The following is a 15,094-nucleotide window of genomic DNA, read 5'->3' as shown; positions in this document are numbered from 1 at the left end:
TGTGTGTGTGTGTGTGTGTGTGTGTGTGTGTGTGTGTGTGTGTGTGTGTGTGTGTGTGTGTGTGTGTGAGTTCAAAACTTCTGCTTTTCTTTATGCTACCTCAGGCCAATGTTGTGCAGTGTTGGGAATTTTTCCAAACATGCTTGCTACCACTGTTTTTGAATGTTATCGCGTGCATGTAAAAACTATAAACTCTTTTAAAGTTTTATTGGTTTTAACGAATTTTGATAGAATAAAATGGACACAAGATTTTTGTCTGGGAGAAAGGAGCAGACAAATCCCCTCTGAAAGTGAGGACAGTGAGCAGAAGTGAAAAAGCAATCAGGGTTTTAATTACTGATTCTCTTGTTTTGTTAACTAAATCAAATCCGTTGACTGATTTTCTGTAACAGACATTCTGCCAGCATGTTCAGAAGTCTTTCAAATGATAGATTCGTTGAGCAGAAGGAGTTTTTTAAACATCTCTTATAGGCACTACACTAGTCAAAGTCACCTTGCACTGGCCCGTGTGTCACAGGAAGGGTGCTGGCTGGACAACACTAAGTCATGTTTTAAAGGTGTTAAGTTGTACACCTCTGTTTCACTGCAAGACACAACGTTATTCTTGAATCAAATCCAACATGTGAAGATGTTTGAGGTGGGTTTTTCCTTTTCACCTAACAATCAGTTGGTACTTTTAGAAGATTTTATGATTTTGTACACCTTGTTAATACTGGCGTGAATTTTCCGTCAGAACTGTTTTAATTCTTCATTATAGATTCAATGAGGTGCTGGAAAACACTTTAGAGATTTTGTCTCTAATTATGTGATGACATTACAAAGTTGCTGCATATTTCTCAGCTGCACATCAATCATATGAATCTCCTTTTCCACTCCCAGATGTGCTGTATTGGATTGAGATCTGGTGACTGTGGAGTACAGGAAGCAGCCATCAGAAGATGGGTACACTGTAGTCACAAAGGTATTGACATGCCCCTTCTGAGCCTGGCTCTACTGGAGGTTTCCTCCTGTTAAAAGGGAAAAAGGGTCTGAACTGTTGATGCAAGGCAGGATGGATCTATGCTTTCATGTTGTTTACATCAGCGGTCCCCAACCTTTTTTGCGCCACAGACCGATTTAATGTCAGACAATATTTTTCACGGACTGGCCTTTAAGGTGTTGCAGATAAATACAACAAAATAAAATGATACGACCAAGAAAAAACCGGTGGTGTTTTGTAAATATAATAATAAACACGAATTCACTGTGTAATTGTGTAACTTTATTAGCAGCGTCCTCCTGAAATGTGCCAACAACAATGAGAGTAACATCCTCCTCTCTGCCCCTTAATGCGCTCTGGTCGCTATGGTAATGCGTAAATATTTCTTGCAAAACAAGACACACAACTACAACACGGGAAAAGACCCAGGGAAACTGAGTTAACGATAAAAACCCTGAAAACCATACATTTCACAACCAAGCCCCAACTCTCGTGGGCCGGTACCAAACGACTCACGGACCGGTACTGCTCCATGCCCCAGGGGTTGGGGACCACTGATTTACACCAAATTCTGACCTACCACACAAATATTACACCAGAAATCAAGACTCATTAGGCGAGGCAACGCTTTTCAATCTTCTATTATCCAGTTTTGGTCAGCCTGTGTGAATTATAGCCTCAATTTCCTGTTTTTAGCTGACAGGAGTGGCACTCAGCTTGCTCTTCTGCTGTTATTGAGATGCTCTTCTGCGCTGGTTTTAATAAGTGTTATTTAAGTTACTTGTTATTTAAGCAGTCTAGCCATTCTCCTCCAACATATCCAAGGCAATTTCTCCCACAGAACTGCTGTTCACTGGGTAGGTTCTCTCTTTCAGATCATTCCCTGTAAACTCTGGAGATAGCTGTATGGGAAAATTCCAGCAGATCAGTAGTTTCTGAAATACTCAGACCAACAACCATGACACGGTCAAAGTCACCTAAATCACTTAACATTGTATCCTTGAAAATCTGCTACAATCTCTTGGCGGCTTAAAAATCACATCAGTTCAACTCAGACAACACCTATCTCAAGCTGATTGACCTCTGACCTGAGATGCTGAACAATAACTCTCTAGTTGTGATCGTTTCCCCCAGCGCTACAATGAAACGCTTTAGAAAACGAGCTCCTCATTTGTGTTTCCCACAAGGGCTGGAGGCAATAATTGCCAATTAGCTTGTCGTAACTCCTCTAACAGATGTAAACAAAGCAATCAGTGATCACGTTTTCCTCTCACTGCGCTCTTAAAAATGATGTAAAGCTTTTGATTCTTTCCCCAACAGAAAAGATGTAATCTGGTGTGAAAAACATGCCATGTTTAGAAGTAGCCAAGCTTGAGTTTATAAAAGTCAGACTAGCAGACATGTCGAGAATGACTCACGTTTTTTTAAGAGTGCAAAAGCGGTATGGTTGCAAGATGTTTGGGGGCACTGTAGCTCCAGACAGGCCTCCAGTATGTTCTTCCCTTGTTTTTCTCACAGTAAAAGAGGATTTGTGACATCTGGAAGTGCTCAGGAGGCAGGAGCTCGAATCCCCCCGCTCTTGTCCTTTCTCAGGGCACAAACATCAAAGGAGGCAGCAGATAATGTTTTCTAACCCGCCAGGAGTTAGCCACCACCGGTCTGCAGTCTAATTTGGATGAAATGTCTCCAGGACAGGTGTGAAAAAGATGACTTACCAAACAAAAACTGTGTACAGTATGTTTGACAACATGCTGTACACAGTGATATTACTGGTACTTTAAATGTACTTATGTCCTATCTTGTTTTAAAAATACATAAAGACCTGTAAAAAAATACCTATAACAGAATTTGAAGAAAGCACTGAGACGTCTTCATATCTGAAACATCTACGTGCTGCAAATTAGTGCCAGACTGCACTTTTATGCAATACCAATTTCTGCCACAAGATGGTGCAGCGACTTACTGTTGTATTTATTTAATCAGGCAAGTCGCTGGAAGGCGAAAGAAAACATCAACTGGTCGTACTATGGAAGATTTTTTTGGGCACTGGAAAAAAAAAAAGTCATCCATAGCTCAGAATTTCAAATTAATGAGTCAAAATTTCGACTTATTGCCACCAATCAGATGAATAAATGTATATTATTTCCTTTTTTTTAATATATTATATTATTTCCTTGTTACCTGAAAGCAGAAGGCGGAAGGATTCAACTGTTCAACAGTTTAGCATTCAATACATCTCGACAAACATGCTGGTAAAATGCTGCCCCCTGGTGGATGTTAATGTATTTTGCCATAAGCATTAAAATATTGAAAACACCTGTTTGGGCACATTGTGACGTTAAATGTATTTTTCGAGTTTCTTTGTCTGTTTTCTTCTTTAAATTGGCGTCACACAAATGAGGCAGGATAAACAGAAAATAACAAGCAGAAAGACCTCAACAAATTTCCTCTTAAAGCAGGTTTTGTGTTGAAGGAACATTGTTGGGTTGAATCTCAGCAACCATTTTTTAAAGGTTACTAAGTTAAATGTAATACTTCACTGCTGCAGCACCATATATCAAATAATACGTTCTTTCGCCATCTACACAGAGACACAATTATACAGTTTTCACAATGTTTCTGCTACAAACATCTACCCCTGTGAGTCTGAAAGCTAAAGATCTGAGATTCTCTCACAGAGCTGAAGTCTCAATGAAAGGGGGACTGCAGAACACCTGCTGCTCCTCTCAGCTCTTTGATTTAGTGGAAAGGTATGTCGTTCTGTCTCCACGGGCTCCAGCACCTGATATTTACTCTAAACTCAGGAGGGCAACCTTCTATGTTTCTGCTCTCCGGGTTCATGCTTCCCCCCCACGGCGAAATCATCTCAGTCACAAACTGTTTTTAGTCACATGAAGAGATAATGAACAGAGGCTTTCCAATGGCTGCTGTTCAGAAGGGCTTTCCTATCATGTGGCACACCAGAAGAAGTTGAAGGCTTTTCCCTCATAATTCAATCCCTTTCGTCTGATATGTGTTTATGGGAAAGAGAATGAAGAAAATACTAAGTAAAAAGAGAATCCGAGAGAGTCTAGGGGTTTCAGAATAACGTAATTCAGTGCATGAGCTCCACATCCACAGATGCAAAAGGTAAAACTCAAAACAAAGAAAGAAAAGAAAAAGAATCCAGGAAAGTCACCAACTTCTCTGAGTGTTTCCTACATTCAAATAAAGAGCCTTCCAACAAAGGAAAATCACCAGCAATGATTAGGATTTGTTTTTCTTATATTTTATTTAAAACAATTATTTACACAAGGCATAAACACTCAGGCATAAAATACAAATTTATGTATTTTGATTTTTTAAATGGTTTAGTTAGTTACATTGTGACTACTTTGCTTCCCATAAGACTGTCCGCCGTAAATTTCATGAAACTACTTTCTAAGATGTAGAGGAACTGTGACGTGTCTGACGCCTATGAAGTAAAAGTTCCACCTTTTGAAAGTTGTTGATTTCACACTTTTTCAAGATGCATTAGTTCAAAATCCGAATAAAAAGTGTTTCCTCGGTATGCAACAACAGACCAGGCTTTCCTTACAGACAGCATGGTGATACAGCTTATCCAATGAAGTTCGTTGGTGACCAAATTTTTTTCTGGTACTTCTGACAATCCTGTTGAGAACTGCCTGTTTGTTCCTAATCGCCACAGTCAGGTTGCCATAGGAGACTGGGATTTTAAATGCTTTCAGTCAAGCAGAGTTAAACTAGGATTGCTTTGGTATGAAAGTCAACGGACGATCTGATATCCTCGTGTTGGCGTTGTTCCCACATCATCATAATTAATTTTTTCCAGGGTCCACATTACAAGTGACCAATCACCTTCTTGTGACGTCATACTTTTGCGACTTCGAAAAATACCCGTCTTCAGAAACAAATGTTCTTCGAGAAACCGCCTTTTGTCCGCCGATCCAGCAATTTGAATTCCACTCAAGATACTTTTCTTTAATAAACGGTAAGCATTATACATATATTTTCCTTGAAATGGTTGAAATGGATAGCGGTTTGTTTGCTAGTGATAGGCTACTTGCGAACCAGTGTTCTCCAGACAGAATTGCATGTCAATGTATTATGATATATAATAAATGTACAGGTGAATATAGCTGTCATAAAAATGTTGTCAGGCAAAAATGCAGTAGCTTCCCTGATCATTTTACAAACATAAGTGAATAGAATTTGAACTAAAAGGGCTAGACTAATGGTTGTGTGCTGACTCTATGAATCAAAATATCACCTGGAAACATAATTAACTGGGACACCGTGTAAATGTCGTCCCTGGGACACCGTGTAAGTGTCGTCCCTGGGACACCGTGTAAATGTCGTCCCTGGGACACCGTGTAAATGTCGTCCCTGGGACACCGTGTAAATGTCGTCCCTGGGACACCGTGTAAATGTCGTCCCTGGGACAACAATTACACGATGGCCCAGGACAAATTTGTACATTTCTGGATTACTGTTAATCTCCATAGAATCAAGAACTCATGTCCAGTTTCACAGCTATGGACCAGTTAATTATGTTTCCAGGTGATATTTTGATTCATAGATTCAGCACGCAACCATTAGTCTAGCCCTTTTAGTTCAAATTCTATTCACTTATGTTTGTAAAATGATCAGGGAAGCTACTGCAATTTTGCCTGACCCAACCCCTGGGCCACGAAACACCAAAAAAGTTGGGGAACGCTGGTCTAGAGAACACTGGTTAGCTAATGCTGTCGTCAAGTAGCCTATCACTAGCAAACAAACAGCAAGCCAAGTGAGGAACATATGTATAATGCTTACCGTTTAAAAACTATCCTAAAAGGACTTCAAATTCGGCGGACAGGCGGCGGTTTCTCGCAAGTGAAGTGGAGCGCTGGATTGACAGACAGAGGCGGGCACAAGTGAAGAAAATTTGTTTTAAGGTCGAGAAGTCGCAGAAGTATGACGTCACAAGAAGGTGATTGGTCACTTGCAATGTTGAACCTGGAACAACATTTATTATCATGATGTGGGAACAACGCCAACAGGAGGATCGTCCGTAAGTCAACCCCAAAGACCCACTCTGAGCCAGGAAACCCCTTATTTAGGTGGACTGAGCTGATTGCTGTGAAGTGGGAAACTAATAAGACGAGAGGGATGATCTGACTTGTCATCAGGTCACACTTCAAAGCTACCGTCCATGTTGGTATGTGGGTGTGTCATTAGCGCGCATGCCAGACGTAACATGCACATCTGCGAAGGCACCATTAAAGCTGAACGACACTTATCCAGGTTTGAAGCAATATGCGCCGTCATCCTGACGTTTTGTTTTTTAACAGAAGGTCTTTCTTAGTCCAGCATATTTCCTGCCAAACCTCTTGCAGTCCAGACTCAGGGAACAATGTAAACATTGCAAAACAAGAAACATGACAAAACAGGTCCTAAAATCTGATATCAATTAAGAATGAGAAAACATTTTGGGGCTCTCATGTGCCCCCTGTGCCAACAGTTTTGAAGCATTTGCTTGGATATATGCTTCTAAATCAGTGCATTCTTTGTTTATCTGCAGTGTCCCAACCGATGTTAACAACCTATGAGTTATGAGTAACTCTGTTCATTTCTCGTGCATCATTTTATAATCCTGTTCCTCTAAAGTAAAGCCTGACTGGACGTTCACTTCCTCCGCAGCTTCACTCGTGCTCTCACTGCATGCGCTGAGTACATACAGCTGCACAGGAGCGCACATATGCACTGCAGTTACACAGTGTGCGCGGTCTGCTGCAGAGATATTGTCTCTGCGAAAATTAGTGATGTTTTTGCTCAAAAATGCGTGTTTATTTCATCCATGTGCAGAAAGCGGCAAAACACATAAAATGGGATTTAAAGCCTTAAAAGTAATTGCGCTGTGGTTGAGGAGGGGAACGTTACGAAACATGCACATGTTCTCCCTGGTGGGCTTCTGTGACCCTTTTTAAACTGTTGTTTTAGTTTCACTTTGCTCACACTGACTCACAGCTTTGCGTCCCCAGGCTCTCCAGCCGTAGGTCTAAACAGCCTGCAAGGAGCACGGCGTGTTTGTGCAGCTCTGACGAAGACGAATGGGATGGATGATTAATTTATTTGTGGCCACGTGATGTTTCGGGGGATTACAGAGAAGAGGACCCACCTACCATCTCCGTGATTTACTCTCACCCCCCTCCCCTCCTCTTCTTATTCTCTCTCAGTGATCTGAAAGCCAGTCTCCCGCGAGCGGAGCGCAAGCTTTCCTCTAATCACCAAAACGCGAATGCGCGGAGGAGAGACAAAGTGCACTTTACCCCAAATTCGCCACATTTCTCCAAACTTTCAATGGGACCCGTGGACTGGTCCGAGCCTGCTGCATCTGTTTAACCTGGAGCCGCAGTCATGGTCTGTTGCGCATTTGGTTCAGTGCGCCTGTCGTTCTTTGGATTTTTACGCATCGCTCTGCTGCTGGGGGTCGTGCAATTAGCGGCAATAGCGCAACATGGTAAGTGCATGCCTTGTTTAAACGCACCGGGTCTTTTTAAAGACTAGTTTGAAGACTTTGCCGTGATCTGAGCTGAAATAGAAGCAGATGCAAAAAGCGAGACTGAGAGCGGACTTCGAAATTTGTTCTTAAATGGAATGCAGAGATAAGAAAGTGTTACGTGTAAAAAGAAAGAAAGAAAAGAAAAGAAATCTGCGTGACTTGGACTGCATTCCCATCACTCAGCTCCAAAGGGTTAAATGGACCCTTCAAAGGCACCAGAACACAGCCAAGCCAATCACAAAGAGACAGAGAGAAACAATAATTAGATGTTTGAATCTGGAGAAAAGAAAATATTTTTTTTCTCTCCTTCTGATCTAAAGATGTTTTTAAAAGATTCTTAATTGGTGCAGAAATTATTATCTGATCACACGTTTATTTTCCCTTTCATGCAATGGGGTTCTTTTCCCATCATTTAGAGATAAAGTCATGCATGTGTGGGCTTTAATTCACCAATATGGAGCTGATTATCATTTGGAAAAAATGTGGCAAGTTGAACCCAAATGGAAATAAAAATGTCAAACTGGTGAAGAGAGCAGGAAGTTAAGTGGTCATAATTGAAACAAGATCAGAACACAGAGTTATGACTCATTAAAGAGTATAATTCACTGTTACTTAATATTATACAGTAATTTCAAAGGATTGTTGCTCTCCCTGGTCTTCTTCCCTTGCTGGGATTTCAGAGAGGACTGTAAAAAGGTGCGCATAAAGGTCAGATTTGGTGAGCTGCTGTTTTCCCAGCTGTCAGAATTTAGGATGGGAGTGAATGCAATGACCAAAACAAAGAAAATCTTGGAGCTGCAATTGTGCCGATTACGAGTCCTGACTGTAACAAAAATGCGCTCAGTTTACTCCAACCTGTCACCCTGTCTTGATCTCGCTCACATCTTTGTCTGCAGGGCGTCCAGCAGCAGATCAAAGCACACCATTGTAAACTTTAAGTCATAAAATGAAACACTGTGGGGTCCTCCCAGAGGTTTCCAGACATTACTGTGCCAAAGCAAAGTTTACCACAATTTGAGCACATTTTGTCCTGTTGACAGCAGCCTTCTATTGATTTGTACGTGACATTCAGTAGTAAAGAAAAGAAAAAGCTTATCAAGTAAAAAAGTACATTTAACCTGCTGACCTTGCAGATGTACCATGAACAAAAAGTGTTAAAACCAGCTGAACCTCCAACAACCATGCCACATTTAAAGTCACTTAAATCTCATGCTCATACTGAACTTTAACCGTTCATCTTGACTTGGCTACATACCGAAGTGCATTAAGTTGCTGCTATGTAATTAGTTAAAACGATGTACCTAATAAAGTTATCACTAGGTATATATGTGAATTATAAGTCTCAAGGTTTTTAGCGTGTGTGTGTGTGTGTGTGTGTGTGTGTGTGTGTGTGTGTGTGTGTGTGTGTGTGTGTGTGTGTGTGTGTGTGACAGAGAGAGAGATTGGTCCCCTTTATGAACACAACAGCATCACTGTCCAGTGATAAAAAAGTTTTACAGGTGTGCTGCTCAGAACAAATGAAGGTTGGGTTCAAAGACAGGTGAAGGCCGACCTGTGAGTACAGAGGACTCATGTTGTCATGTAATAATGTCCTAATAACTACCTGTTCTTTACACAACCACTTGTCCTCATCCTCTTCCTGAAACATCCTGTTGAAATTCCTGTCTTTTAAAGTTCTTCCTCCCCAAGACTAACTAGAGATTAACAATCCAACACAATGAGAGACTTCTTCACTTTCCCTGAAGTCTGAGGTTTTATTAAAGAGTTTCGGGGTCTGTCAGTAGTATAAATGCCACTTTCCTACCTCTTTTAAGGAACTTGTGGCAAAATATGTATTTTCTGGTTATCTTTCATTACTGCTTCAAACCGTGTTTTTAAATAAAGACAATGAAGCATTATAAGTGTTACCCTTCACAAAAAATGCTTTCATCAGTGAGAGTAACTCATCATCATCCTATCATTTTAGCATTTTCACAATTCATTCAGGCTCTTTGCCCTTTCCCTGGTGGTCTGACTGTGTAGTTTCTGACTGTGGGCCCTCTGGGAAAAAGGCCAACAACTCCCTTGGTGATAACACAACACTTTTGCTGAGAAACTGGAGTAACTGGAGTATTCCCAGTTAAGTCCCTGCACATCTGGGCTCCTGAGGGTCTTCTCTCCCAGTGGGATAACTCTAAACCCCCCAGGGGGGCTACTCATTTACCTCCTCCACTTCTTTGTAAACTCATTAAGACGCCAATTGGAACAGTTTAGCCAGCAGCACCTCCTTCCTGAAGCCCTAGTTGTTTGGACAACCTGTGACCTCGAATCTTGTCAGCGGAGCTTCCAGACGAGGTGGACACTCAGACAGGCGACAGTGTAAACAAAAGCATTTGGTTTTAAGAGGCTGTCAGCACGCAGACCAGCCGGTAAGCCCTTGTTTAGGCTTGGGATCACTGGCGGCAACTTTACCCTGCCCAATCATGACTTTGTGGCTCCTAAAACATCCTAAATACCCTGAACATTTGTTTTCCCTGATGTGACTTTACTCATCTGCCTCTAAGGTTTGTTAACAAAGACCTCTGCTGACAAGTTTGACCTATTTCACTCCACAGATGTAGAGCTTTTGGGAGTGTGGCGGTGTGGAAAAGTACGTGTTTGGTGGAAATAATTCCTCCGGTCTTCTCAGCTTCCAGCTGCAGGCGGTGTTCAGAGGCCTGTCATGTGCCGTTGGTTTTAGCGTCCTTTCCTGGGGCGAGTTAAGAGAAGCGAGAGGCTCACTGGAATTTCTGTTATTCTAGGCAATTTAGATAACCTGTGGGGGTGAGATGTTCAACACCCTAACACAAAACAGCAAATTGTTTCTGTTTGTCACCTTTTCCTTTAGACAGCTTTGAGTTTTGGTCACTTACTGGTTCGTCACATAATTCTTCTGTTATAATAAACACACTGTTTTCTCACTCCTGGGTTTAGAGATCAAATCAGAAGGTCATACTGAAGTTAAAACTAAAGCCTGCTCAGTTAAATCCTTCATCCTCAACTTTAAACCGAGGCTTATGTCCGTTTAGTGTATAACTGATTGTTTTTTCACCTTTTTCTGGCTTTGCAAGACTGAGAATTAATTAACTTTGATATTGAGTGTACTTTAGTGTGCAAAAGTCTTGAGTTCGCTAGTTCTCCAGGCTTCTTGAAGGACATTCAAAGCTCTTCTTTGGATGTTTCTGCCTTTTGTTCTGTTCTCTGTCAACATGATCCCACACTGCTTCAATAATGTTGAGGTTCAGGATCTGAGGAGGCCGATCCATGACTGATAGTGCTCCACTGTGTGTTTTTCTATACAGGTATGATTTTACTGCATTGGCAGTGTGTTTGGGAACATTGTCATGATGAAAAAAGAAGCTGTTACCAATCAGATGATTTCCAGATGGTATTAGATGGTGGATCAAAATCTGATGGCACTGTTTCTGTGTTCATATTCCATCAATTTTGACAAGATCTCCAACACCACAGACTGAAATGCAGCATCAACAATGACATAGACTCCACTGTGTTTAACAGTTGCCTGTAAACACTCACTGTTGAACATTTGCATTTTTTATAGATCCAACTAAAAAAATGGGAACAAACGATGTGTTTTTCTGAAAGGCTGCTAGTAACATAGTGCCTAAAGATATATTTTAAATCAGTTTCTTTTTTTTTAAATTGTCTATTATGTGTAGATACAACGCTGGTGCATCACTTGAGGTGGGGCCTTTTTTATCCTTGAGTGATTCATAGGTCAGTGTGAAGTGGCGTAGGAAACAAAAAAAGAGTAAAAGTTAAAGGTTTTCACCCAAAGTCTTGTGATTTTGTTTTGTCTACCTCTGCAATGTCTGTCTTTTACACAACTAAACAGCAGGACTCTGACACAGATAAAGACCTGATCTAATCATGTCCAGTTTTCATTTAATTTAGCTCAAAGCAGATGGATTGAGAGGAAGGGGTTTAAGGTTTGAAAACACTGCTTTTTCCTGCAGAGGCAAGCTTCCAAGAGAACATCATCAACTTAAGGTTCTCATAACATACGTTCTCTGTAGCTTTTTGTTTAAGGCATATGAACAAATTCTTTTCCACATTATTTTGTCGTCTTTACCCCTTTCACGAGTTCTCAGTTTGACATCTTTGTCGTTCTTGTTCTCAGCTCCAGAGTGTTACCCGGGAGGTCATCGGAGTTTGAGCAATCCTTATCGAAGTGTTGACTTTGACTCCACTGAAATCCAGAACACCGCCATCCAGGATCTGATCTGTGACCACTCGCTGTCACCAGGCTGGTACAGGTTCTGGATCAACAACAAGCCAGCAGAGATGCCGACCGCCTGTGTTGAGGTAAAATGGTCAAAATGACAAGCAAGTTCTGTCACAGAGGCGTCTGTGCTCACATTCCTTCAAGTCTCTACACTGACTGCTTCCTTCACTGCCAAAAAGCACCATTAAATATCTATCATTCAAACAAGTGATATAATAGACACCTCCAGTACAGGTGCAGGGTATAATAACCACCTCTATAAAGGTAATGACTGTTTCTGTTTGCGGCCTCTTGCAGATGAACCGCTGTGGTACCCAGGCTCCGGTGTGGCTGTCACTGAAAGACACCTCACTGCCACGTCCTGGCGAGATCCGCCAGCTCTCCGCCTGTGCCACCTGGCAGTTCTTCCACGGAAGTTCCAAAGACTGCTGCCTTTTCCGTATCCCTGTCAAGGTGCGAAACTGTGGAGAGTTCATGGTTTACTACCTGCAGCCAACGCAGGGGTGCATGGGATACTGTGCAAAAGGTGAGCATTTATCTGCTTTATTTTTGCTGTAGAAGTTCAAAGTTTAATGAAAGTGTTGGAGCTGATGTAGATGGAAATATCAGCAAGACCCTAATAAAGGAAACCTGAGGTTGGATGGTTTGGCCAAGCCACTCTAAGGGATTCATTTGGATGAGAAAACGAAAACCTCACTGAATTAACTTTATTCTTAGATTACAGAGATGAATTATGGTATATGTTTTTAGCCTAATAGTAGAAAGATATTTGATGAATCTCATCTTTCAGTTGCTTCAGATTTGGGGCCCAGGCTATGCCCAGCAGGGGAGGTGGAAAACAACGGTCAATGCAAAGGTACAAGACTCTTAAAATATGTGTTCATCTCTGTATAAAGAAGGTCCCTGCATCCTCAATTTACTGTAAAAAATTAAAAAGAAAACCAATAATTGTGTCACTCCAGCAACTGCCCAAATCTGCTTTCAGAGGCCGTCCCGTCCCTGCCCTCCCGACCGGTGATCACTGCGGAGCTCATCGGCCACAGCGTCCACCTGAGGTGCTCCTTCGTCTCGCCACCATGGAGCCAGACGCTGGGCTTTCAGGTGGTTTGGGCCAGACACATCAGCCATAGCATGAAGGCCGAGATCAGACAGGAAGCCACGCTGAAGCCCTTCTCTGTGGTGGAGATGGATGGCGTTCGCTTCAGGCTTGGAGAAACGGTAATTCCTGCCAGACTGTGTTGAAAGTTTTGGGGAGCACATGTGGTGGGTTTGACCTCCTCGAGTGGCCAATGATCATGCTGAACTGATTTTTTTTTTTTTCATGAGTTCAGGCTCACAGAGAAAACGCAGAGAAGCAACATGTGTCATATGCAGTCGAGAGAATGCAAGAAAAGGGTGGGGATGTTAAATCAGTTGCAGTTTGGAAAAGCCTTGCTCCAGCCTTGCTCCATATGTGTCCCATTTAAGCCGATTCACATCTTCCATTCACATCTTCACAGTGAATTCTAGGAAGTTATTTTTACATGAACCGACGCACGTATATAAAATAAAGCTGTTTCTTATGTTGATATCTTGGCAACTCTTCATTCATGCAGTAGTGTAGCTGTTCTTGCACAACGATAAAGGAAGTGTTTGGGTTATATTAAATATAGACATTAAATATGGATGTTTCTTGTGAGATACCATCTTGTTAGCTGTTTGGATGATGCCTTCTTGCAGATGAAGAGAAGTTTTGCACGTTATCATTTGCCTAAATCCCAAAATGTGTATTTTTTCTGGTTCCAGAGTTGTCCATGTGGCTTTCCTTTTTCAAAATTCTCGGGTACTTGGGTTTTGGGGCTGCCAAAGTTTTCCTTTGTTTGTTTTTTTATCCAGTTTCAGCAGAAAGATTGCATTATTAGGAGGCCCACAAAATGTGTTTATGTAGATGTTCCAAAAAGCAAAGGGAAAAATAGCCCAACACTTAATTATCTTGAGAAGGGAAAAATGGCTTTGAAAAATATCACACAGAGGCAGACCTTACACTATCATTGCACACCAACGCAGGGTACCCACTGGCTTGTCTGTATCTTGTAATCTGGTCATTTCTTGGGGTTGGCGACATAGCCACCAGATAGGTGGGTCAAGATGTCCTCCTGGTCATTGTTTTAAAAAGTAGATTTTTTTTTAACAGGCAACAAAAAGCCAAATGAAAGTTTATGATTTCAAGATTGAATTAAGCAAATGCAAACCCTGTTTTGTCCTTCGCAGGTAGTGTTTGCTATTTTGCTACCAACACCTTCTCAACTGTGACTCCTCAGCAAAACTCAAAAAACAAAAAACAAAAAGTGTCCAGCACCAAGAACCATCTGCATTCAGGGCTTAGGAGAGAGCAGATTCACAGTAGCACGAAAATACCAGATACATTTTATGGTTTGTTGTAGTTCTGGGTTATTTTCAGAATGCTCCAAATTATTATTAATAATCAAATCAGAATGCCAGCAGCTTTATTTCTTTACCAGGTTGCCTTTAAGGCGATGGAAATAGTTTATTCAATAAACCTTAGCACGTGGATGTTCTTTGACGTCATCTTTGTGTCCTAGGAGGATCGAATTTAGCTTTGTTTTGAAAGCTCAGTATGCAAGACAATAATCAGAAGAACTGAAGATTTACCAGGAAGAATAATTGCTAATAGCACTAAAACCAGACAGCAGCAAAAGAATAAAGAAATCCAAAGATTGGTTAAAATGACAACTAAATATGAGTAGCTGTCGACAAGATTGCCTTCTTGCAGCTGAAGCTGACGCTGAGTCGCTGCACTCCTGCCCTGCACTGGAGTAAAAACTGTTATGATTGACCTTTGTCTTTCCAGGATGTCAACACGCTGCGGCACAGCCTCATTTCCATACAGCCAGATTGTGCAGGCTGCTGATAGCTTTCATTTCCTTGAGAAGTGATATGTTGCTAGGAAACACAAAGTTATTCGATTTTTCAGCGTGATACCATTTGACACCGAGGTGATGTCACTCCCAGTTTTTGTCATCTTGCAGCTGTGGACCACGTTGCTCCCATGTCTGTACACCGGGGTTATGTTAGTTTGGTCTAGCAGATGTTATGCAGGGCTGGGTTTGCTCATGGGGCTCGTCTTTAGCATGTGTTGATATAGCAACTGGGCAGGGTCAGGGGTCATCTTCATTTCTTTTAAACCATGAAAGAGAGTTAAATATTAGTGCTTTTGGAGCATTGGTTTGTTGTGTTATGAGCTATATCTGGAAACATTTTGATGAATCACCAATACAGTGACAGTTGCACACTGCTGGTCTTTTTC

The 15,094-nt window shown here is 41.5% G+C and overlaps 1 protein-coding gene across 1 annotated transcript in view; it reads left to right on the top strand.

Annotated features, from left to right (window-relative positions):
* Positions 1-6,217: 6,217 nt before the first annotated feature.
* The window catches only part of LOC102208912 (von Willebrand factor D and EGF domain-containing protein), a 36,986-nt gene continuing 28,109 nt past the window's right edge, over positions 6,218-15,094 (top strand). The window contains exons 1-6 of the mRNA XM_005738702.2: positions 6,218-6,265; positions 7,003-7,481; positions 11,683-11,867; positions 12,085-12,313; positions 12,578-12,643; positions 12,773-13,005. Of these exons, the coding sequence (XP_005738759.1) occupies positions 7,379-7,481; positions 11,683-11,867; positions 12,085-12,313; positions 12,578-12,643; positions 12,773-13,005 (816 nt within the window). The 5' untranslated portion in view covers positions 6,218-6,265; positions 7,003-7,378. The remainder of the gene's footprint in view (positions 6,266-7,002; positions 7,482-11,682; positions 11,868-12,084; positions 12,314-12,577; positions 12,644-12,772; positions 13,006-15,094) is intronic.

This window comes from Pundamilia nyererei, unplaced genomic scaffold (assembly GCF_000239375.1).
Source record: "Pundamilia nyererei isolate P.nyererei 1_Seehausen unplaced genomic scaffold, PunNye1.0 scaffold00085, whole genome shotgun sequence".
In the NCBI taxonomy this organism is placed as follows: domain Eukaryota; kingdom Metazoa; phylum Chordata; class Actinopteri; order Cichliformes; family Cichlidae; genus Pundamilia; species Pundamilia nyererei.
The sequence above is the reverse complement of the archived record's forward strand: the minus strand, read 5'-3'. Positions and strand labels throughout refer to the sequence as shown.